Source organism: Diabrotica virgifera, chromosome 7 (assembly GCF_917563875.1).
Source record: "Diabrotica virgifera virgifera chromosome 7, PGI_DIABVI_V3a".
Taxonomy (NCBI): Eukaryota; Metazoa; Arthropoda; class Insecta; order Coleoptera; family Chrysomelidae; genus Diabrotica; species Diabrotica virgifera.
Window position 1 is genome coordinate 151,429,658 of NC_065449.1, and position 24,901 is coordinate 151,454,558.

Here is a 24,901-nt window from a genome sequence, read left to right on the forward strand (position 1 = left end):
GGTAAACAAAATGGTATAAATTTTATATGAGACAGGAGAAATGTCACTGGAAAATATTACGATATGGCCCCACAAGTGTCCGCGTTGTCTGATATGATTTAAATGCACAGAAGATTTTACATTTTTTGTACCATTTGTACAATGCACATGTACAATGCACCATATGATGTAACTTACATAGTACCAAAGTACATTTTTTTGAGGCGTGAAATTTTTCAATTCTTTTTTTTAACCTTCGGATGACCAAGGGGGTAAATTTGGACCCCAATGCATGTTTTTATTTCATAAATTCAGAAATATTTTCAGTTTTAAACGCTTTAAGTTATTTTTTTATTTGACCTTAATATCATTCTAGATACCCTCATATTTTGTAATAAAAAAAATCCCTATATTTTACGAAAAAAAAATATTTTCTGAATTTGGGGTCAAAGACGAACTCCCTTGGTCTTCCATATTCCAATTTTATATTAAGTAAATACCGTCTATTATGTGGAATAGTATATAAGAAACATTTCAATATTGAAAAAAATTGTTTGTTAAACCGGTGGCGACGTAATTAGTGTCTATTTTAAAATTTCTTTAGTTCTAAGGTTAGAATGATGATTCCTGTTTTTGTTCAGTTGTAATTAAAAATATGTTTTACTAATGTTGATTTATAATTTATTGATACAATAGTGACATTAAAATTACGAATACATTATTACATTTCTTAAAACAACTTCATTTTTTTGTCAATTGTCATTTTTGACTTGGGGTCATTTTTACCCCCGTTGGTTATCCGTGTAACAAAAAAAGGTTGGTCATCGGAAGGTTAAACGAAACTCAACATTATTATGTAATAAAACAACTATTATTAAAAAAACAGTTTTTAAATTAAAATAAATTTTCTTAACACATATTTACTAAACTCCAAGTATGCGTCTTTTATGCAAGTAAGTAGCCGTAGAATTTCCTTTTTAGTGACTTTTTTATGGGTACTACATCGGTCACCGATATCTTTAGGTAATAAATCCCGATTGAACGGATCACTCAACCCATTCAGTATGTCTTTATCGAATCTGTTTTCATCAGTTAATAGTCCGATCTTCTTTGAATAACAAAAGTAGTAATCTGCTATTTTACCATCGGTTACATCAGTCGTTGGAAAATTTACTTTTTTGAGGCCCAGTTCCATTTTGCACTCCTGACTAAATTTTTCTCTTTGTTTACTTGGGTCGATGAGTTCTTCAATAGGCTGTAAAATATAAAAAAAAACATAATGAGAATATAGTTTTTAAGGTTTGTACGCAATATGAATTAACAAACAATAGCCCATCCGGAAACAGTGTAATAACTGTTTTCAGGGTGGATTCTTTCCAAATAAAGAATCCACCCTAGGTATATTCATAGACATTGAGGGAGCGTTTGATAAAAAACTTTCCCAACCATCACCCAACAGCTCAATGTCAGGAATGTCCCCCTGGCCGTGAGCGAATGGATATTCAGTATGCTGTCAAATAGAGCAATAAGCATAAATGCAGAAGACGTTTTGGTTAGAGGGATGGTTACGAGGGGATGTCCACAGGGGGGTGTGCTATCACCACTCCTCTGGAACATAGTGTTGGATACCCTGGTTGACCAACTCAGCAAGAACGGTTTCTACACAATAGCCTATGCAGACGGTATAACCGTCTTGCAAAGCGGTAAGCGGTGAGAACACACTATGCGAGAGATTACAAGTTGCTCTCAGATTAAAAAAAAACACTCTATAAATCCAAAAAAGACAGAGATGATCTTCTTCACCAGAAAAAGAAGGATCACGGGCTTAATACCTCCTAGGATTCTAAACTGCAGTCTGAACTTCTGGACAAGAATTCATCTGTACTCAGTAGATATATCTTAAAAACACCCTGTAATTATCTACGATAATTACTTTCAGTTATTTATGTCATCATAACAATATTACAACCTTCATTCGATTATATAAATATTGTTAGCCCAGATCACGATTCAACTAATAATTGCAGAGTCAATTATAAACACTTTTCATGGTCGATGCTGAATAGGCATTTCTAAATATATAAACAGTAAAACTATAACAAGGGAATTCATAATATTATATTAGACATTCGTCATTCTATTTTGGTGATCAGACGTAATATTTCCACATTAAAGATAGTGTCTCTTTCTACACGAGATGTTCTTTGGGTGCGGTGCTACCAGCTTATACTAATGCGAGTATAAATAAAACGACTCAACAAGTAAAAGCGTATCAGTTATTCCACCCCTCAGACAGAAAGTTAACCTAACATGGAACGCTCACTTAGATAGTATAGCTAAAAGAGCATATATTGCCTATGAACAGTGTCGGCGAACGGTCGGACGCACCTGGGGCCTTTCACCCAGTGTGGTCGTCTGGATCTACACTACTGTCATTAAGCCAATGCTAACTTACGGAGCCATTGCTTGGGTACCAAAAGTGCTATAGGCAACAGCGATCAACAAACTAAACCATATTCAACGGATGGCTTGTCTAAATATAACAGGTGCCATGAAAATAACACCAACTGCTGCAATGGAGTTGCTCATTGTCATTACCCCTTTAGACATATATGTCAGAGAGGTGGCGCTGAAGACGAGAATGAGATTACGCTCAGCGGGTGTAAACCTTGATGTAGGAATGGGACAATTGAGATGTCGTTTCTGGCGGGGTGAGCTGGAGGCACTGCCCCAGCTACATGCGGGCCATCGATGCGGCTCAATTAAACCTATGTTTGTGTTCGACAAACCCTACAAAATCGAAAGAAGACAACATAGGCAGTCAAACGTGGCAAATGCATATTGCATCTACACCGATGGCTCCAAAACGGAAGAAGGCTCAGGATGCGGAATATACTCCAGATCACTGAACCTTAGTATAAAATGGGGTATGGGCAAAAATGCCAGCGTAGTTCAGACTGAACTGGCTGGTATCTCCATAGCCGCAAAAGAGATAATCGGAAAGGTATAACCGACAAAACTATAATAATCTGCACAGACAGCAGACAAGCGCTAATAACCCTGAACAGACCACGTGTCATATCAGGGCTAGTAATGGAGTGTCATGAATCATTAGTCCAAGCTTCGGATGGTAACAACATCATCCTGAGGTGGGTTAAAGGACACAATGGAAATAAAGACAACCGCATTGCTGACCAGCCAGCTAGGAAGGCAGCAGGCCTAAGACTCTTAGGACCTGGTGATCTTTTTGGCTGGTCAACTGCAACAATCGCGGAAATTGTCAAATGTCATTCCCACACGCAAACCGTGAAAAGATGGGAATAAGGGCCAAGATGTAGACTCGCCAAGGTAACAACAAGGAACCTTGGGAAGTCAGCATCAGAAAAGTACTCGAGAATGACCAGGAAAAACCTACACTTGACAGTTGGTTTTTTAACTGGCCATTGTCAACTAAGAAAACACCTCCACACACTGGGGCTAGTAGACACATCTCTATGCAGGAGGTGTGAACGAGATGACGAAACTGTCGAGCATGCCCTATGTGAATGTCCGTTATCGTCAATACGAGAGTATGCGTTCGGCGAGCCTTGGTCTACACCTGCCGATATAGGGGAGATGTCACCAGGTGATTTGTCCACCTTCCTGGAAATGGCAGGATGGATGATGAACTAAGGACGACAACCCCCTGGGAGGATGTGCAATGGGTCAATTGTGGAATAAGTGCTGTGGGACTTGACTCACACTCCCTACTCTACAGAGACAGAACTGTTTTCAGGAGACACAAAAATGGATTTTTTAAATCTTAATTTACTAATCTAAGTTGTAGCTGCTAAAATTTATAAATTAAAAACGAAGAATATATTTCTAATTATTGTGTAAAAAGTAAAACAACAACTACGATATTTGATTTAACAAAGAAAAAAGATTAATATTTTGAGTTATGTCACTTCTTTTTAAATATTGGTCACTTTTTTAAACATTAACGAAAATAGCTATTAGGACACTTCTCGAAATAAAACGGTTTTCGTGTTAAATAAAGATTCGTTCACGTCGAACGTTTCCTCAAAAGTGTCATTGTTCCGAAATAAAAACATTCACTTTGCCGCCAAATGAATAATGACACTACCGCCATCTTACGAAGTTGAAAGTAACCATCTATGTCACAGTTTTTCTGGCAAAAGTATAGTATTTTTAAGTCAATTTAACAAAATATCTGGAATTATGCCTTTTTTGGGTTGTGCCACTTTTCTTCCAAACAAGAGGTAGGTTCGAAAGTAATTTTTTTTTTCAAAAATGAATAATCATTTTCAATTTCGTTGCAACACGAAACTACAGCCGCATCATTATTCTAGTCCAATCAGAAAGTGCAGCAAGCACCTCTGCCGGTTTCGAAACTTATTAGTCTCTCATCAGGAGGCACATATGCTGCTCTCTCTGATCTAACCAAAGCAAACCCCAGCATGTTTGTTTTGGTTGAATCAGAGAGAGCAGGATATGTGCCTCCTGATGAGAGACTAATAAGTTTCGAAACCGGTAGAGGTGCTTGCTGCACTCTCTGATTGGACTAGAATAATGATGCGGCTGTAGTTTCGTGTGGCAACGAAATTGTAAATGGTTATTCATTTTTGATTTACCTGTTCACTCTTATTGGAGTATGAAGGGAACCATTCTCGTTGGAATTTTACCGCGCTGAGCAGATCTGACGTCAATTATAAATTGTAAAATTCCCTCATCTTCCTTAGTCTCAGCATCCGTTATGGCTTGCAAATTGTAAAAGCCTTGGAGGTGTAACCAGAGAAGGTTCCCATTGTTTTCAGTTTGGTGGGATGTAGAGCAACATTATGTTGTTTTATATGCCATTAGATTGAAAACTTAGTCTTTTTTTAAATTTTATTTATTTCAACTGGTTTTGAATACAGAAAAAGAGGCTTTAAATTCTACATGTTAGTTACAAAATGCATCACACTGTAAATGGACAATCATAAAAAGGTAGAGCTGAATATATTGAATTTGTTTAAAGTAAATGTGGGGTTTAGTCGCAAAAGCTTTCTAGATCCTACTTCTTGGAAGGATCAGTCCCCTTTACTTATGTTATCTTCTGATCGATCTGTCTCTAGTTTTCCTTGCAAATCTCTTACACCGGGGTTTGAAAAATCTTTGCTCTTGGTCTTTCTATCATCGCGTATGTCACTGCTTCATCTCCTGATCGCCAGTCGTGATCTGGCCATTTAGTTCTACATCGCTTTATTTTGGTCATCATATCTTCTGTTAGGACTTTTAGTACTTTCTTAATCTCTATATTTGTTTTGCTTCTATATTCATTTTGATCTGTTTTGATTGGTCCCAACATGGTTCAAATACCTAATATATTCTTTTTTTATTTTATTTTTTAGTTATATAATGACTAAAGCCAAATGGAATATATTTATTACTGCTTCCATCACTGAGTTTGGACATAAATCCCGAAACAGGTCGATTTTTTATTTTTAAATTACGATTTTGTAACAGATATATCAAACTAGTGCGGTCAGCTATCTGGGCGTGATGACGCAATCAATATTTTTTTTAATGAGAATAGGGGTCTTGCGTTAACTCATTTGAAAGATTATTCTCTATTCAGTAATACAAACAATAACGTAATTCTTTATGCAGGTTGTCCATTTTTTTAATTATAAAAATTTATTGACACAAAAAGAAGAATGTATGCAATTTATTTAATTAAAATACATTCAAATGCTTTAAGAAAATAGAAAAAATGTTTATTTGACAAATAAATGGATTCATTTTTCCTAATGAGGTTGCTTTTGTATTCGCAAAAATCGACGAGTTTTGAAAGTGTCGAAAGTTTTCTAATTTTAAAAAAACCAATACAGAAGTAAAAACTTCGAGATGTATTCTGGTATAAAATCGTTTATTTAAAACTATAAAATGTCATCGATTGCAGAACGTTTTCGTTCTAAACAGAACATCTTCAGTGCCTAGAATGAAGTATTTCCACGTTAGTTTAAAGCAAAAGGTTAAAAATGTGACTGTTAAAATGAAAAATGTGGGAATACTTACATCCTGCCGAGTATTTTGAAACTAGCACACTGTAAATAGTGTTAACATCATCATATATGGTTTACATAATGTAATATGTTAAAATGTTATGACTACAAGTCGATGTTAATGGATAAAGTGGAACACATGCTAAAAGGGTGCCATGGTTCCCTGCTCGAAGATGCTAGGTACTTGCCAATTCAATGGGCACAGACCAACTGAGAAAGTATGAAGTGGATATACAATTTGACAAGGGTGACATGACATGACAAGATAAAGCCAATTTTTGGTTAAAGTTTCATTTGATTTGGATTTTTTAATAAAATGCGAAGGTTTGTCTGCAAAAATAATTTAAATTATTTGAATAATAAAATCTACTGTAAAGTTTAAATTAGCAACTCTCTATTCCAGAATAACTTATAGATTCATTAAAAATGCAGATATATTACATGGTTTAAGTTGTGACGTAATCGGATGTGAAATGACGAGATGAAAGTTGAGTTTTGTTGAAACAAGGAAATACACTACATAATAAAAGATAATTAGACTTGCGTGGAAAAACAAAGCTAAACAAGCCGAAAAAACCAGAATTTAAGAGTATTTTTATGTGATGAAATGTTGGTTGCCTAACAAGGCAAGCAGGCAACAGGTTGAAGGTACACGGTAGAATATTGCGAGAAAACAGTATATGTATATACAAAAGGTGGCTATTTATTGTGTTAAATTTATTATTATACTACTGTAATGAATAATTATGTCTGTTAAAAGTCGGAAAATAGTTGTTAACAAAATTAAATAACTAAAGATTACTGTTAGTGAGGTAGATATATGTGTGAAGGATATGATTGTACAGTAGAACCCCGTAAATCCGAACCCCGCGAATCCGAACTTTCGGCAAATCCGAACCAACGGAAAGTGAAAAAAATTTAAAAATTCAAGACAAAAAAGCCAGAAAATTGGACAATGTAGGATTACTAGGACTTCGACATTTAAAATTTCTTAAAAATAAATATTATACTTTAATATACAGGGTGTCCCAGACTAATTTAGCCACGCTATATCTCTTAAACGAATAGAGATTTTCGAATGGGACAAAAACTGATATATTCTACTTGTAATACACTTTAATATGGCGTAGAAAAAAATCATCCCCCAAATATTCATCCCTTAGTTACAACCCCTAACTTTAATTTTTTTAATAGCACCCTGTATATTTTTTAATAATTTTGAGTGTGGTATTTTATGGTCTATTCAACACATTTTTTGAAAATAAAATCGGTTCGTAAATAACGAAGAAACTATCAGTTTATTTTTGTTAATTGTGTGTCCCAGACTAATTTATCCAGGCTATATTTCTTAAACGAATAGAGATTTTCGAGTGAGACAAAAACTGACCTATTCCATTTGTAATACACTTTCATGTGGCGTAGAAAAAATTCATCCAATAAATATTCATCCCTAACTTACAGGGTGCTATTTAAAAAAAATAAAGTTAGGGGTTGTAACTAAGGGATGAATATTTATTGGATGAATTTTTTCTACGCCATATGAAAGTGTATTACACATGTAATAGATCAGTTTTTGTCCCATTCGAAAATCTCTATTCGTTTAAGAAATATAGTCTGGATAAATTAGTCTGGGACACATAATTAACAAAACTAAACTGATATTTTCTTGCTTATTTACGAACAGATTTTATTTTCAAAAAATGTGTTGAATAGACGATAGAAGACCACATCCAAAACTATAAAAAAATATACAGGGTGCTATTAAAAAAATTAAAGTTAGGGGTTGTAACTAAGGGATGAATATTTAGGGGATGATTTTTTTCTACGCCATATTAAAGTGTATTACAAGTAGAATAGACCACTTTTTGTCCCATTCGAAAATCTCTATTCGTTTAAGAGATATAGCGTGGCTAAATTAGTCTGGGACACCCTGTATAGGTTTATAAAGTGTTTATAAAGGTTAAACACAAATTTACTTTGGTTCTCTCGTAGTCAACTTGAGTCTAAAAATATTGTCCACACTCTTGCGAGAACGTTTGGCTACTCAAAATCACAATGAAAGCTTTGAACTACTAGTTAAGGCTAACTTTCGGATAATCCGAACTTTTCGGAATCCGAACAGGCTTTCCCCCCAATTAGTTCGGATTTGCGGGGTTCTACTGTATATAATATTGTGAAATGAATAAAAGTATGTAATAATATAATAAAATTAAACTATGTGACTTAAAGTCTAATTCATCTTTATGTAGTTTTGAAAGGACTGAATGAATTGGAAGTAATGTATCTTGATAGTCTACCAACGTAGAATAGTGAATAAAATAATTAGAATGAGAGCTACCAATATAGGTCAAATTGTGGGTTGGTGTCAGTATGTAAAGAAGAATCTAAATTGAATGAGTATATGAAATAGAAAAGTATGAGATTGATTTCTATTGGTGATAGTGGAGTGAACAGACTGAACTAAATGAAATATATTTAAGTGCAGAACTTTATGAACGTATGTGATTGCAACTGAAATCAAACAAATGAAAAATGTGAAAAAATTTATTTTAAATTGGGATAAATGGATATTGGAAGTTGCCTGATATGAATGTAAATGAAAAGATAGATGAAAAAAGAAGAATAGTGAATGCAATAAAACTTAAATGTTATAGTCTGAAAGAAGTTTGACTGAATGGGTCGTAATGGATATAGGTGTGCAGTATCCTATTGTTAAGTAAAGTCTAAGAATCTAAAAAGAAAGAAGTGACAGAATGTTACTAAGTAAGGAAAGTGATATATATGACAGACCAGAGTGATTGGATGTATGGTGTTTTTTATTATTGTAAGCGGAGATGAGAGAAAATGAGTAAGTAACATAACAGGCAACAGGGTAAGTGAGTGTGAGGAACATTCCAAAGAGACAATAAACCAGACCGATTTAAGGATTAATAATAATAAGAGCCATTTAAATAAATTATGAAAGAAATGGTGAGATGAGATATAGGATATAGAGGACCTGAAAAAGAGACAGAGACACAAGGTCAAACCAGAAATGACTAGGAGTGGAGAAAAATATGAAGGATAGGAAAATAGAAGAATCAAAACTGTGTTAGGGATGGGATAGTGGGGGAGGCAGTAATGAAGTTGAAAAGAAATTGCAAGTTGAGATATGTGTTAATGGGTGATTAGTATGGAAAGAGAAGATTGTTATAAACTAGTGGGGTAGTGGAAAAAGAGGGGGAGGGGGAAATGGAGAATAGGAGTAAAGGGGAAGGGGGGTGAGGGGAATAATGAGAGAAAACTAGGGTTGGATTAAGGGAATAGTTGTCGGTGGATAGGAGTAAAAGGACGATTTAAAGTTGTTTGACGATTAACGCAATTGGGGCTGGTCCTCATGTCTCTGGAAATCTCAAGGTCCTCGTACAAATCCAGGCGTAGATTGTTTCTGTCTTGGATGTTATGAATTAATTTAACACCATCAGGGATGTTAAGATGATGATTATTAACTTTTAAATGACGGGAAAAGGCTGATGCAGTGTCTCTTTTAGAATGTTCAGCAGATCTGGTTGAGAGTGATCTGTAAGTCCTGCCGATGTAAGAGGCATCACAATCAGAACAAGTCAGTCTATAAACACCACTACGATTCATATAGTGTATTGTATCCTTAGTATTTGTCAAAAAGTGGCCAAGGGTATTTCCAACTTTGAAAGAAATATGTATATTCTCAGAAGAGTTAGATACAATACGTTTAATCTTTTCAGATAGATGTGGGTTATGATATGGTAGTGACCTGTAAATAGCAGAAGAGGAAGATGACTGATGGAAAGCAGAATTTTGAAGCAATTTAGATTCTCTTTTACGGATGAGTTTATCTATTATAGAGGGATCGTAACCATTGTTGACAGCTATTTGTTTTATAATGTTGAGTTCTTTGTTGAATGAATCTGTTGACATAGGTATAGAGAAAAGTCTGTGTATGAAGCTTCTAAAAGCTGCTAGTTTGTGTGATAGAGGATGATTAGAAGAAAAATGAATTACATGGTCAGTTTGGGTGGGTTTACGAAAGATACCAAAGTTGAATTGGTTGTTAAGTCTGGTAATAGATAAATCAAGGAAATTAATGGCCTGAGAAGATTCTAGTTCCATGGTAAATTTGATATTAGGGTGAATTAAGTTAATTTTAAGAAGTAGTTGTTGAGCTGAGTCATGATGTCCAGCGATGAAGACCAAACAGTCATCTACGTAACGAAACCAATGTAAAATTTCTGGATTTTTCATAATGTGATTGGACTCTAAATGATCCATAAAGACATCAGCTAGGAATGGGGATAAGCAACTGCCCATTGCTAAACCATCTGGTTGTTTATAGAATTTGTTGTTAAATTGAAAGGAATCTTGAGATAGACATAATTCAAGGATATCTAGTGTCGGTGAAATGACATTGGGCTGAAAAGACTTGTTGACTAAGAGTGATTTTACCAGACTTAAAGTTTCGATTTTGGGCACTGAAGTAAATAGGTTGCTTACATCAAAAGAAAGCATAGTTATGTCTGGATTGAGATTGATGAGTTGAAGTTTATCAACTAACTGGTATGAATTTGATTCAGTAAAACGGGGTGTGAAGTTGATTAAATTTTTTAAGGTGTTGAGTATGAATTTTGATAAAATAGAAACTGGAGTGTTAATGAAACTGACGACAGGACGTATAGGAATTCCAACTTTATGTATCTTGGGTAAACCGTACAACCTCGGAATAAGAGGGTTGCCAGGAAGTTTGTTGTAAGGGGCCTCATAATTGGATAAAAATTCAGAGTGTTTTTTGATGTTATCTTTCAATTTACTTATGAATCTCTTGATAGGATCAGTTGGTAAAATAATGAAGTGGTTGTCATCTAGAAAAGATGAAACTCTATTGTTGTAAGTATCACGGTCTAGAATAACCAAACAATTACCTTTATCAGCTTTAGAAAAAATTAGGTTGTGATTAGCAATTTTATGTTTAATTGATTTAAGAGTTTTGAGATGAGATTGAGCTTGTTTAAATGATAGATTATCAATAAAAGAAGAGTTCTGAGAAGAAGAAGAATTTGAAGATGAAGAAATCTTATTTTTATATTTATTTATGTAACGGTAACAGGAATTTCTAGTTGACGTTCTTTGTGAAAGAGATAATGAAAGGTTTTGGATTACTACATCTGTCTCAATAGATAGACTCTCAAGATCGTGTAAAGATAAATCTTTAGGAACGGAGTATTTGAGACCATAGTTTAATAATTTAATTTCATCTGTTGAAAAGCTGATATCGGTAAGGTTCTTTATTCTAGGGTGGAATTGAAAATCTGAAAACTTTTTATTGTTATTTCTATCCTGAGAGGCTTGATCATATACAGTTTTGTCTCTAATGAGATTAATAAGCTTGTTATGTACTCTATTGAATTTAATTGTGTTAGAAGCATCTACCTTGTCATGCACATCTGTCAAAAAAATATTGAAGTTAATGAATCCTATAATATCGAGCAAAGAATCATACATTACCTTAAGCTTACAATTGATGTAATTAAGTTTACTATAATGTGAACATATCTCTTTTTTCATAAGTTTTATCTGTAGTGAAGTCCTGATGTTGGGTGGTACATTTTTTGATGTCCTGACTATACTAAAATTGGAAAAACTTTGAATTTGAGACCAACTTTTAGTATAGTCAGGACATCAAAAAATGTACCACCCAACATCAGGACTTCACTACAGATAAAACTTATGAAAAAAGAGATATGTTCACATTATAGTAAACTTAATTACATCAATTTTAAGCTTAAGGTAATGTATGATTCTTTGCTTGATATTATAGGATTAATTAACTTCAATAATTTTTTGACAGATGTGCATGACAAGGTAGATGCTTCTAACACAATTAAATTCAATAGAAAGCATAACAAGCTTATTAGTCTCATTAGAGACAAAACTGTATATGATCAAGCCTCTCAGGATAGAAATAACAATAAAAAGTTTTCAGATTTTCAATTTCACCCTAGAATAAAGAACCTTACCGATATCAGCTTTTCAACAGATGAAATTAAATTATTAAACTATGGTATCAAATACTCCGTTCCTAAAGATTTATCTTTACACGATCTTGAGAGTCTATCTATTGAGACAGATGTAGTAACCCAAAACTTTCATTATCTCTTTCACAAAGAACGTCAACTAGAAATTCCTGTTACCGTTACATAAATAAATATAAAAATAAGATTTCTTCATCTTCAAATCCTTCTTCTTCTCAGAACTCTTCTTTTATTGATAATCTATCATTTAAACAAGCTCAATCTCCTCTCAAAACTCTTAAATCAATTAAACATAAAATTGCTAATCACAACCTAATTTTTTCTAAAGCTGATAAAGGTAATTGTTTGGTTATTCTAGACCGTGATACTTACAACAATAAAGTTTCATCTTTTCTAGATGACAACCACTTCATTATTTTACCAACTGATCCTCCCAAGAGATTCATAATTAAATTGAAAGATAACATCAAAAAACACTCTGAATTTTTATCCAATTATGAGGCCCCTTACAACAAACTTCCTGGCAACCCTCTTATTCCGAGGTTGTACGGTTTACCCAAGATACATAAAGTTGGAATTCCTATACGTCCTGTCGTCAGTTTCATTAACACTCCAGTTTCTATTTTATCAAAATTCATACTCAACACCTTAAAAAATTTAATCAACTTCACACCCCGTTTTACTGTATCAAATTCATACCAATTAGTTGATAAACTTCAACTCATCAATCTCAATCCAGACATAACTATGCTTTCTTTTGATGTAAGCAACCTATTTACTTCAGTGCCCAAAATCGAAACTTTAAGTCTGGTAAAATCACTCTTAGTCAACAAGTCTTTTCAGCCCAATGTCATTTCACCGATAATAGATATCCTTGAATTATGTCTATTTCAAGATTTCTTTCAATTTAACAACAAATTCTATAAACAACCAGATGGTTTAGCAATGGGCAGTTGCTTATCCCCATTCCTAGCTGATGTCTTTATGGATCATTTAGAGTCCAATCACATTATGAAAAATCCAGAAATTTTACATTGGTTTCGTTACGTAGATGACTGTTTGGTCTTCATCGCTGGACATCATGACTCAGCTCAACAACTACTTCTTAAAATTAACTTAATTCACCCTAATATCAAATTTACCATGGAACTAGAATCTTCTCAGGCCATTAATTTCCTTGATTTATCTATTACCAGACTTAACAACCAATTCAACTTTGGTATCTTTCGTAAACCCACCCAAACTGACCATGTAATTCATTTTTCTTCTAATCATCCTCTATCACACAAACTAGCAGCTTTTAGAAGCTTCATACACAGACTTTTCTCTATACCTATGTCAACAGATTCATTCAACAAAGAACTCAACATTATAAAACAAATAGCTGTCAACAATGGTTACGATCCCTCTATAATAGATAAACTCATCCGTAAAAGAGAATCTAAATTGCTTCAAAATTCTGCTTTCCATCAGTCATCTTCCTCTTCTGCTATTTACAGGCCACTACCATATCATAACCCACATCTATCTGAAAAGATTAAACGTATTGTATCTAACTCTTCTGAGAATATACATATTTCTTTCAAAGTTGGAAATACCCTTGGCCACTTTTTGACAAATACTAAGGATACAATACACTATATGAATCGTAGTGGTGTTTATAGAATGACTTGTTCTGATTGTGATGCCTCTTACATCGGCAGGACTTACAGATCACTCTCAACCAGATCTGCTGAACATTCTAAAAGAGACACTACATCAGCCTTTTCCCGTCATTTAAAAGTTAATAATCATCATCTTAACATCCCTGATGGTGTTAAATTAATTCATAACATCCAAGACAGAAACAATCTACGCCTGGATTGGTACGAGGACCTTGAGATTTCCAGAGACATGAGGACCAGCCCCAATTGCGTTAATCGTCAAACAACTTTAAATCGTCCTTTTACTCCTATCCATCGACAACTATTCCCTTAATCCAACCCTAGTTTTCTCTCATTATTCCCCTCACCCCCTTCCCCTTTACTCCTATTCTCCATTTCCCCCTCCCCCTCTTTTTCCACTACCCCACTAGTTTATAACAATCTTCTCTTTCCATACTAATCACCCATTAACACATATCTCAACTTGCAATTTCTTTTCAACTTCATTACTGCCTCCCCCACTATCCCATCCCTAACACAGTTTTGATTCTTCTATTTTCCTATCCTTCATATTTTTCTCCACTCCTAGTCATTTCTGGTTTGACCTTGTGTCTCTGTCTCTTTTTCAGGTCCTCTATATCTCATCTCACCATTTCTTTCATAATTTATTTAAATGGCTCTTATTATTATTAATCCTTAAATCGGTCTGGTTTATTGTCTCTTTGGAATGTTCCTCACACTCACTTATCCTGTTGCCTGATATGTTACTTACTTATTTTCTCTCATCTCCGCTTACAATAATAAAAAACACCATACATCCAATCACTCTGGTCTGTCATATATATCACTTTCCTTACTTAGTAACATTCTGTCACTTCTTTCTTTTTAGATTCTTAGACTTTACTTAACAATAGGATACTGCACACCTATATCCATTACGACCCATTCAGTCAAACTTCTTTCAGACTATAACATTTAAGTTTTATTGCATTCACTATTCTTCTTTTTTCATCTATCTTTTCATTTACATTCATATCAGGCAACTTCCAATATCCATTTATCCCAATTTAAAATAAATTTTTTCACATTTTTCATTTGTTTGATTTCAGTTGCAATCACATACGTTCATAAAGTTCTGCACTTAAATATATTTCATTTAGTTCAGTCTGTTCACTCCACTATCACTAATAGAAATCAATCTCATACTTTTCTATTTCATATACTCATTCAATTTAGATTCTTCTTTACATACTGACACCAACCCACAATTTGACCTATATTGGTAGCTCTCATTCTAATTATTTTATTCACTATTCTACGTTGGTAGACTATCAAGATACATTACCTCCAATTCATTCAGTCCTTTCAAAACTACATAAAGATGAATTAGACTTTATGTCACATAGTTTAATTTTATTATATTATTACATACTTTTATTCATTTCACAATACTATATACAATCATATCCTTCACACATATATCTACCTCACTAACAGTAATCTTTAGTTATTTAATTTTGTTAACAACTATTTTCCAACTTTTAACAGACATAATTATTCATTACAGTAGTATAATAATAAATTTAACACAATAAATAGCCACCTTTTGTATATATACTCTTTTCTCGCAATATTCTACCGTGTACCTTCAACCTGTTGCCTGCTTGCCTTGTTAGGCAACCAACATTTCATCACATAAAAATACTCTTAAATTCTGGTTTTTTCGGCTTGTTTAGCTTTGTTTTTCCACGCAAGTCTAATTATCTTTTATTATGTTTAGTGTATTTCCTTGTTTCAACAAAACTCAACTTTCATCTCGTCATTTCACATCCGATGACGTCACAACTTAAACCATGTAATATATCTGCATTAAAATTAATGAATCTATAAGTTATTCTGGAATAGAGAGTTGCTAATTTAAACTTTACAGTAGATTTTATTGTTCAAATAATTTAAATTATTTTTGCAGACAAACCTTCCCATTTTATTAAAAAATCCAAATCAAATGAAACTTTAACCAAAAATTGGCTTTATCTTGTCATGTCATGTCACCCTTGTCAAATTGTATATCCACTTCATACTTTCTCAGTTGGTCTGTGCCCATTGAATTGGCAAGTACCTAGCATCTTCGAGCAGGGAACCATGGCACCCTTTTAGCATGTGTTCCACTTTATCCATTAACATCGACTTGTAGTCATAACATTTTAACATATTACATTATGTAAACCATATATGATGATGTTAACACTATTTACAGTGTGCTAGTTTCAAAATACTCGGCAGGATGTAAGTATTCCCACATTTTTCATTTTAACAGTCACATTTTTAACCTTTTGCTTTAAACTAACGTGGAAATACTTCATTCTAGGCACTGAAGATGTTCTGTTTAGAACGAAAACGTTCTGCAATCGATGACATTTTATAGTTTTAAATAAACGATTTTATACCAGAATACATCTCGAAGTTTTTACTTATGTATTGGTTTTTTTAAACTATGGTATACAGCCAACTATTGGGATTTTCCCATTGATTTTTTATTTTTTTTTTTTCTAATTTTCTAATTTTTAATAACTGAAAAACGGCTGACTAAAACCAACTTAAATTACTTTTGTACAGGTTCCTTCGTATTTCTGCAGAGACTAGAATATGCTTTTCTCTTTTCTACAGAAATATTATGTCTGCTGTGTTTCTTTTTTAAACGTTAAAGCAATATTGCACGTTCCACAACAAATGGAAAAAAGTATAAATCAATCCCTCTAACCATTTGAATGTTAAATGAAATGTACGAATTTCTTGAACCAAACAGAAATCAACAGCGAATAATTTGTATGTTACCTTATAACGATTTAACAATATCTGTTTTATTGACAATATAAATACACTACTCCAAGAAATTAACGCAGCACCTTAAAAATGGGACATTTTTGATGTGTCGAGTTTCCTAAACCTGTTGTCCGATTTAAGTGACTTTTTTAATATCTTATGGCCTTATTCTTATATAGCCTTATTCTTTTAAAAAGAGCAAGAAAGCAAATATCCTGGTTGAATCCAACCCCGTACCGAAGGATTTTACTGCGCACCCCTCTATAAGGGCTACCTATTATGTTAGGTGTTCCTAGGTAAGCCTATCATAAAGTGATAGGTTTATTTGTCGTCTCCTGTCGGACATAAATCCTGTTGAGACTCATGGACTATATGGGAATGTGGGAGTTTTTGAAGATAATAGGTTTGTTCTAGCAAACAGTCAAACTAGTTAGAAACCGTCAGAAAACAGTTGGTCAGTGAGAAAACATAATACAGTCACCAGTGCTATCCCCTCTACTCGCGCTGGTCCACTATTCGCTGATGGTTTCAAACCGTTTGAAACTGATGTTAGAACAAACCTATTGTGAATTGTTTAAAACACCCCAGTTTATTCATTGGTGAAATTTGCTGACGTTTTATATCCTGATATGCAGAACTTTTCTACCTCTTTTCTCTGGTAGAGGGACTTGTAAGCAAAATTGTCTTTTCCTCTCTATAAATGGACTTTTGTTTTAATCGTGTAGGTACGTAGATATTTCCTACTGAACATTAAACATCCAATTGGACATCCTTTTGTTGGTTTAATAGACTTTCGATCACGTTTGGAAATCTATACCGGCTTTCTGAAAAGGAGTAAGCGAAGGCCATATGGAGAAAGGCATGCTTCCGTGGCATATGCACGCCAATGGTGAGTATAAAATTCTTAATTGTATGTCAAAAAATGCGCAAAATATGGAACACACATTAAGTTGTGAGATAAAAAGAAATAAAACTAGTGGAGGTGGAAATTTATCGATAGAAACCTATAAACTTACATTATATTTATTGTTTCCCACCTTTATCCGTATCAGAGGAGTATGCCAACTAAATATGCCACTGTCACAGTGGCAGTTGCCAAACTCATCCGATACGTCTAAAGGTGGAAAACAATAAGCAGAATGTAAATTTATAGGTCTTTATCGCTAAAGCTCCCACCTCCATTAGTTTTATTCTTTTTTATCTCACAACTTAATGTATGTTCCATCTTTTACGTTATTCTGCCGGTTATTAGCGCGCTCATCACTGTATATAACATCAAATATTTATCTTGATGGTCCAATACCGGATCAGGTACGCAGAGCTTGCTATTGCGTACATCTACACATCTTTGATGTATCTATTGCGCATTTTTTGACATACAATTAAGAATTATATATTCACCATTGGCGTGCATATGGGTAATATGACCCGTATGCACACCAATGAAAAATATAAAATTCTTAATTGTATTTCAAAAAATGCGCAATATCTACCTCTTAAAACCTACCAAATTTCATTTTCATATCTGAACCGGTTTTAGATCAATAAATAAATCGTCATTCTGTAACAAAAATTTCAGCATCCCGTAACTCGGAAACGAAGCATTTGCGGACATATGTTTATAACTATAGTTTGTTTTTTAACCAAGAGGAGTGATTCAAATTTACCGCGCCGTAATGCTTGTTTCTAATTGGTCCAAATGCAGGCAAGTTTACTCCACTGTTATTAAATTTTGACACTAATGACATTTATGAAATTTTGGCACTTCTTTCATTTTATCGGTTAATTAAGTCTATCGGCGATTTTTTGTGTTTTCTGCATTATTCCTTTAATTTTTAGATTTTTAGTCTACTTTTATATAAAAACAGTTCTTTTTAGAACTCTTTAGCGATGTGTTAGTATAATATAATATGTATGGATTATCATCGAAAGCTGATATGATCAACGAAAAAAAGAAGATGAATTTGGTGACTTTTCTAGTAACTTTCTTGGGCGTGAATCTGTCTTTTTAGTTTACTCCTCTTGGTTAAAAAATCAACTATAGTGTTGCCCAAAATTAGTTTTGGTCTTGCAGTCTTGGTCTTGTTCTTGCGTTTTTGCAAGACCAAGACCAATACCAAGACCGCCTAATTTGAGCAAGACCAAGACCAAGACTTACCGTGCAAGATTTGAGCAAGAACAAGACTAAGCCTGCAAGACTTGCGCCTTGCAATTAGAACTGAGGGTCGTTTTATGAAGTATATTAATTCGGGTATATTCTTAGGTGAAGCTAGGACAAATAATCCCCGGATAAATAATCCCGGACAAAAGATCCCCACAAATTATCCCCGGACAGAAAATCCCCGGACAAAAAATCCCCACAAAAAATCCCGGACAAATAATCCCCACAAATTTTTTTGGACAAAATATCCCCACAAAAAATCCCGGACAAAATATCCCCAAGAAATATTTGCTGCCGATTAGTTCTCTAAAAGTTTTCTCGAAATTTTACCAAATTTGGGATTCCAATTCCATTCTGAAAACTTTATAACCTAAAATAATGACCTAAAACGCGCCTTGGCATGTGAACGGCCTTAAGTAAAATGTATGTAGTTGTAATCGCGCGTTATCAAAACGCGCGTTAAGCGCCTGTCAAGAGAACGGGGTCTTAGCCCATTCCCCATATCTTCCACGATTTTTGAAAAAACTCATACTCCTTTGTCATGTAAAATTTGAAGTTTCAGCATGAAATTGGAATTCGAAATTTGGTAAAATTTCGGGAAAAGTTTTAGAGAACTATTCGGCAGCAAATATTTCTTGGGGATTTTTTTGTGGGGATATTTTATAGGGCTTACAATACCGGGATTCCGGGATCCCGAATACCGGAATCCCGGACGATTTTTGTCCGGTATTAAAAACCGGTATTTATCTAAAAATACCGGTATATTGGTATTACATTAGTTGATAAAAATTGAATTTATGCACAATATAAATCCAATTTAAAATAATATTAGTTAATTACAATAATTTTTTTTTGAAGATAAACAAACTGTGCCGAGCCAAGTATGGCACCATCGAGATGCGGCGGTGTCGGCAATATAAAGCGATTGTTTATGTTTTACGTCTACTACCCAATGCCACATTTTCTTTCGAAATGCCACATTTTGCAAGAAAAATTAACCCGATGGAATTTTGGAAAATATACAAATCCACTTTCCCTGAGCTTTATTATTTGGCTATAAAATATTATTTGTCAACACCTGCCACATCAGTACCTTTCGAAAGAGTATTTTCAAAGTCTGAGCAGTTAACAAACATAAGTATTTTTTAGAAATTAGACTAGACATTAGAATACCTGTTTTAAGACCGGTATCCCGATATTTCAAATATCAAAATATGCACCGGTATTCAGATTTTAGTTCGGTATTGTAAGCCATAGATATTTTGTCCAAAAAAATTTGTGGGGATTATTTGTTCGGGATTTTTTGTGGGGATATTTTGTCCAGGGATAATTTGTGGGAATTTTTTATCCGGAATTATTTGTCCGGGGATTATTTGTCCGGACCCTTCTTAGGTAGGTGCTCTATGAGAAGCAAAGAAATTTGTAAAATTGGACTTATGCGCCTTACGAACAATACCATAAACAAACATACATTCTTCGCTCTGAAATTAATTGTCCAGCTTTTGAGAATAGCCGCCCTATATTCTCTATTCATAAATTAATATATCGAAACTTTTTAAAAATATGTCATTTGCTGATAAAAAATATACCTACCTAATAAGTAGTTCATTTTTTTCCTTAATTAGATTTCTAGGAATTTAAACACCACAAAAATCATATCGATATATAGAATAATAAGACTATTATGTATATTTTTTCTGCTGAGTGTGACTACGATAAGGAGACAGACTAATAACAGATAATGCCGTGCCGGCTATACCGTGTAACCAAATACCCAAATATTTAGTAAAGATATCGAGGCATTTGTAAGCTGTTTTTTCTGTGGGTAGTTAAAGTAAGTAAGTAAGGTATGCTTTATTGTCAAAAAATTTTACCAATTTGTGGACAAAGCTTATACAAAATAAAAAAATACAATAAAAAACAAAAAATAATAAAAACTACAAACAAAACAAAAACAGAAACAGACACCAAGTAAATTAAATTTGTCATTTGTTTTATCAATCGACTGTTCATTTGTTACTCTTTGGTTGATATACACTACTCCAAGAAATTAACGCACCACCTTAAAAGGGTCATTTTTGGTGTCTCGAATTTCCTAAACTTGTTCGATTTAAGTGGTTGATAATTTGATTTTTTATTTATTTGATTTTAATGTTTGATAATAATATAGCCTTATTCTGTATAAATATCGGTGCAATAATATTCTTTCTAGAGAGGTAAATTGTTATTGTAGACCGGGTGTACCAATCAAACTGTATTTTTTTTCTCAATGTTCGCACCACCCTGTGGAATATTCTAGCATTTATAAAATATTGAAATTAAAACCCAACTACAGCCTCATATTTTCTTAACATTTTGTTTTTTGATTCATTCGCTTATGTTGGATAATAACAAGTTAGGTACTTTTTTAACTAGCCAGGTTTTTATCAATACAGGGTGTTTTTAAATAAGTATGGCAAACTTTAAGGGTAATTCTGCACGAAAAATAATTTGACAGTTTGCTTTATAAATGTATATTCGCAAATGCTTCGTTTCCGAAATAGGGGGTGTTCCGAAATATAAAATTTTTCTTACAAACAGACGATTTATTTATTGCTCTAAAACCGGTTGAGATATGCAAATGAAATTTGGTGGGTTTTAAGAGGTAGTTATTAGGCATTTTTGACATACAATTAAGAATTTAATATTCACAATTGGCGAGCATACGGGTAACATGACCCGTTTGTTTAGAATTACCCCTTAAAATTTGCCATACTTATTTAAAAACACTCTGTATTGCTGAAAAATATGGCTAGTTGTTAAAATACCTAACTTTACTGTTAACCAACATAAGCGAATGAAAAAACAAAATGTTAATATCAGACTGTAGTTTGGGTTTTAATTTCAGTAGTTTATAAATGATAGAATATTCCACAGGATGATACTAACTTTGAGAAAAAAAACACAGTTTGATTGGTACACTCATTTGTGCTGATAAGTTATCGGGTACCTATACAACGACAATTTAACTTCTAGCAACAATATTATTACAGCGATATTGTTAACGAATAAGGCTATATAATATTAAAAAACTCACTTAAATCAGACAACATGTTTAGGAAATTCGAGACATCAAAAATCACCCATTTTTAAGGGAGTGCCTTAATTGCTTGAAGAAGTGTATAATTCTCGGTTTGGTATTCGGTACCAAAATGAGAACTGGCATTAACATATTATGAAGGGCCTGGGGAAAAACGATGAATGTCTATCTGTAAGCATTTTCGGTAAAATGAGAAACAAAGTTACATATTCATTGTTTTTACCCCTTGCATCCAATCTTCTGACGTGATTTTAAGACGATTATCATATTTATTTCCCCTTGTCCATTCACAGGTTGATAGTACTCTTTCTAAGGTAACAGATTGCACAAAAATCTCAAAATGACCAAAAATTTACATTCATCCTTTTTCCCTCTGACCCTTTATATTGTGCACATCTGTTACCGAATTGAATGCTTTTTCAATCACACATTGTCAATGGCAAATACTTGAAAAAATACAGTCGGAAAAATGAAAGTATACCCATGAACGAACATATAAAACAAGCTGTATTTTCCTGTCACCGTGTCACACAAAAAATTGGCCAACGCAAGTACATGTAATAATTATTATTACATGTACTTGCGCTGGGCAATTTTCTTTGTGACACGGTGACAGGAAAATACAGCGTGTTTTATATGTTCGTTCATGGGTATTCTTTCATTTTTCCTACTGTACGTAAGTTCCTAATAAACTTTGGTTAGTTAGAAAATAGACACGGATCGCTTAGATCGTAGGTTCAAACCCCAACCGGTTTCAGTTGTTTAGATATTTATTAATTTGGTTGGTCTTTACTATGGCTGTGATATTAAAGCTTAAAATTGACCTACTCTGTTACGTTGTTCTAAGATATGTAATAGGCTAATGAGCAACTGCGAGACTTGCAAGACTCTTGCTGCAAGACCAAGACCAAGACCAAGACCTGGAGCGCAATACCAAGACCAATACCAAGACCAGGCGTACTGCCGCAAGACCAAGACCAAGACTCTCTAAGTCTCGTCTTGGTCTTGCATTTGGGCAACACTATTTATAACGGAAACTGCCATTATTTTTTCCTGTAGAATTACCCCTTAAAGTTTGTCGTACTTATTTAGAAACACCCTCTATTAATGAAGAACATGGCTAGTCGTTAAAGTACCTAACTTTTTTATTATCGAACATAAGCGAATTAATCAAAAAGCAGAATGGTAAGAAAACCTGAGGCTATAGTTGGGTTTTAATTTTATATATAATTTTATAGAATATTCCACAGCACACGGTGTGGCGAACTTTGAGAAAAAAACAGAGATTGAATGGTACACCCGGTATACGATAACAATTTACCTGCCTAGCAACAATATTACTACAGCGATATTGTTAAAGAATACGGCTATACCATATTAAAAAAATAACTTAAATCGGATAACAGGTTTAGGAAACTCGAGACATCAAAAATGACCCATTTTTAAGGTGGTGCATTAGTTTTTTGGAGTAGTATATTATATATTAAATTATTCAACATAGTTAGAAACCTGTGTTTTGTTACATTAAACGCAGAAACCTTGCAACTTAATCTAAAAATCATAGTGTATAAATAATAATTCAGTAGACTTACATTGAGAGATAGTACACCAAATAGGCTTAATACAGTGAACAGAAGCTCTAGATTCATGACGAAAAATAACAGACTTTCATCGATAAATTGTGTTGGATATAAAAATATCAAAATATTGAAATAAAAGCTAGAAGTAGGGCGTTGATTTTATAGTTTTTAATTTTATATAATTACCAATTGTATTGTTTTCAAATAACTGAAATTTAGGACTAACAGTTTGTATTAATTTACTTAATTAAATATCATAATATAGGGAAATTATTTTACAATGGCCGTTCTGACACATTTTCAAAATTTAATACTAGGTGTTTTAGTAGTTTTAGTACTAGTGAAACTCTCACAAAATGGTTATTATGGTTATCTCACAATGGTTATTAATATATTGTCGATGATCTGATTCATGGGCTAAGCGCCCAAGGAATCTGGGTCCAGAGTTTCGCAAATGATATTATAATAGTAAGCGATATGCCCTTCATTACATAGAGAACTAGTGTCTGAAAGAGAACCTCTCCGTGAACCCTTCTAAAAGTAAACTGGTAGTTTTTACAAATAAGAGGAAGCTTACTGAACTAAGTGAGCTGAAACTATTTGGAGAGGTACTGGAAAGAACCAATGAGGTTAAGTATCTAGGGATAACCCTGGATTCGAAATTCAATTGGAATACTCATATTACCAATATAACCAATAGGGCTAAGCGACTCTTCTGGGACTGCAGACGAGTTGTAGGTGAAACCTGGTGATTGAAACCAAGGGTGATCTGTTGGTTATACACATCAGTGATACGACCGACAGTCACTTTTGGTTCAGTACTCTGGTGGAGAAAGACGGCTTTGCACTCTTGTGTGACCACTCTCACCACCCTACAAAGACAAGCGCTTCTAAATATAACAGGAGCCTTGAGTAGTACCGGAACTGCTTCATTAGAGGCTATCACAGGTCTCCTTCCGCTGGAATTATATATTGCGGCGGTAGCCTTTATGACCATCCTGAGACTCAAAGCAAACAATACTTGGCCGAATTATGTATTGAATAGCCACACAAACTCTACTGGGACTATACTTGTGGAATCCATCTTTATGATTTATATTGTGACGCCAGAACTAATCTCCACTGAGAAAATTAACACAATTATACCATCTAGAGTCTAGAGAACAAAAAGTCCCAAATATTAATGGGGACTTAGTATGGTTCACTGATGGATCTAAGACTGCCCATGATACTGGATCAGGAGTCTGGGCAAACATGTAATTATAATAAATCTTACAGTCTAGGTCAACATTTAACGGTATTCCAGGCTGAAGTTTTTGCTTTGGTGGTCCGCATTGATGAAATCATTAATAAAGACCATAGAACTAAGAGAATCAACATTTACACAGATAGCCAATCGGCTATTCTGGCTGTAAAGAACCCTCACACCAAATCAAAACTGGTGAGCAACTGCAAAGATCTCCTCAACAACCTGGCAAAAGACAATAAAGTGTCTTTGATATGGGTGCCGGGTCATGTAGGGGTGCATGGGAACGAACGAGCAGA

At 33.9% G+C, this 24,901-nt stretch overlaps 1 protein-coding gene across 1 annotated transcript; it reads right to left on the reverse strand.

Moving 5' to 3' along the window:
- Positions 1-828: 828 nt before the first annotated feature.
- On the reverse strand, positions 829-23,520 carry LOC114330101 (uncharacterized). Its single transcript, XM_028279418.2, has 2 exons — positions 23,369-23,520; positions 829-1,234 (listed from the first exon to the last, which is right to left on the reverse strand). Exons 1-2 carry the CDS (start codon positions 23,423-23,425, stop codon positions 869-871), a joined length of 423 nt encoding a protein of 140 aa, XP_028135219.1. The 5' UTR covers positions 23,426-23,520; the 3' UTR covers positions 829-868.
- Between the last annotated feature and the right edge of the window lie 1,381 nt (positions 23,521-24,901).

Bases quoted from the DNA above. Each gene is read 5' to 3' on its own strand.
- LOC114330101 (XM_028279418.2), bottom strand. From the start codon at position 23,425: ATGAATCTAGAGCTTCTGTTCACTGTATTAAGCCTATTTGGTGTACTA. The intron at 1,235-23,368 runs GTAAGTCTACTG...TATATTTTACAG, and splicing joins TTGGTGTACTATCTCTCAAT to CCTATTGAAGAACTCATCGA.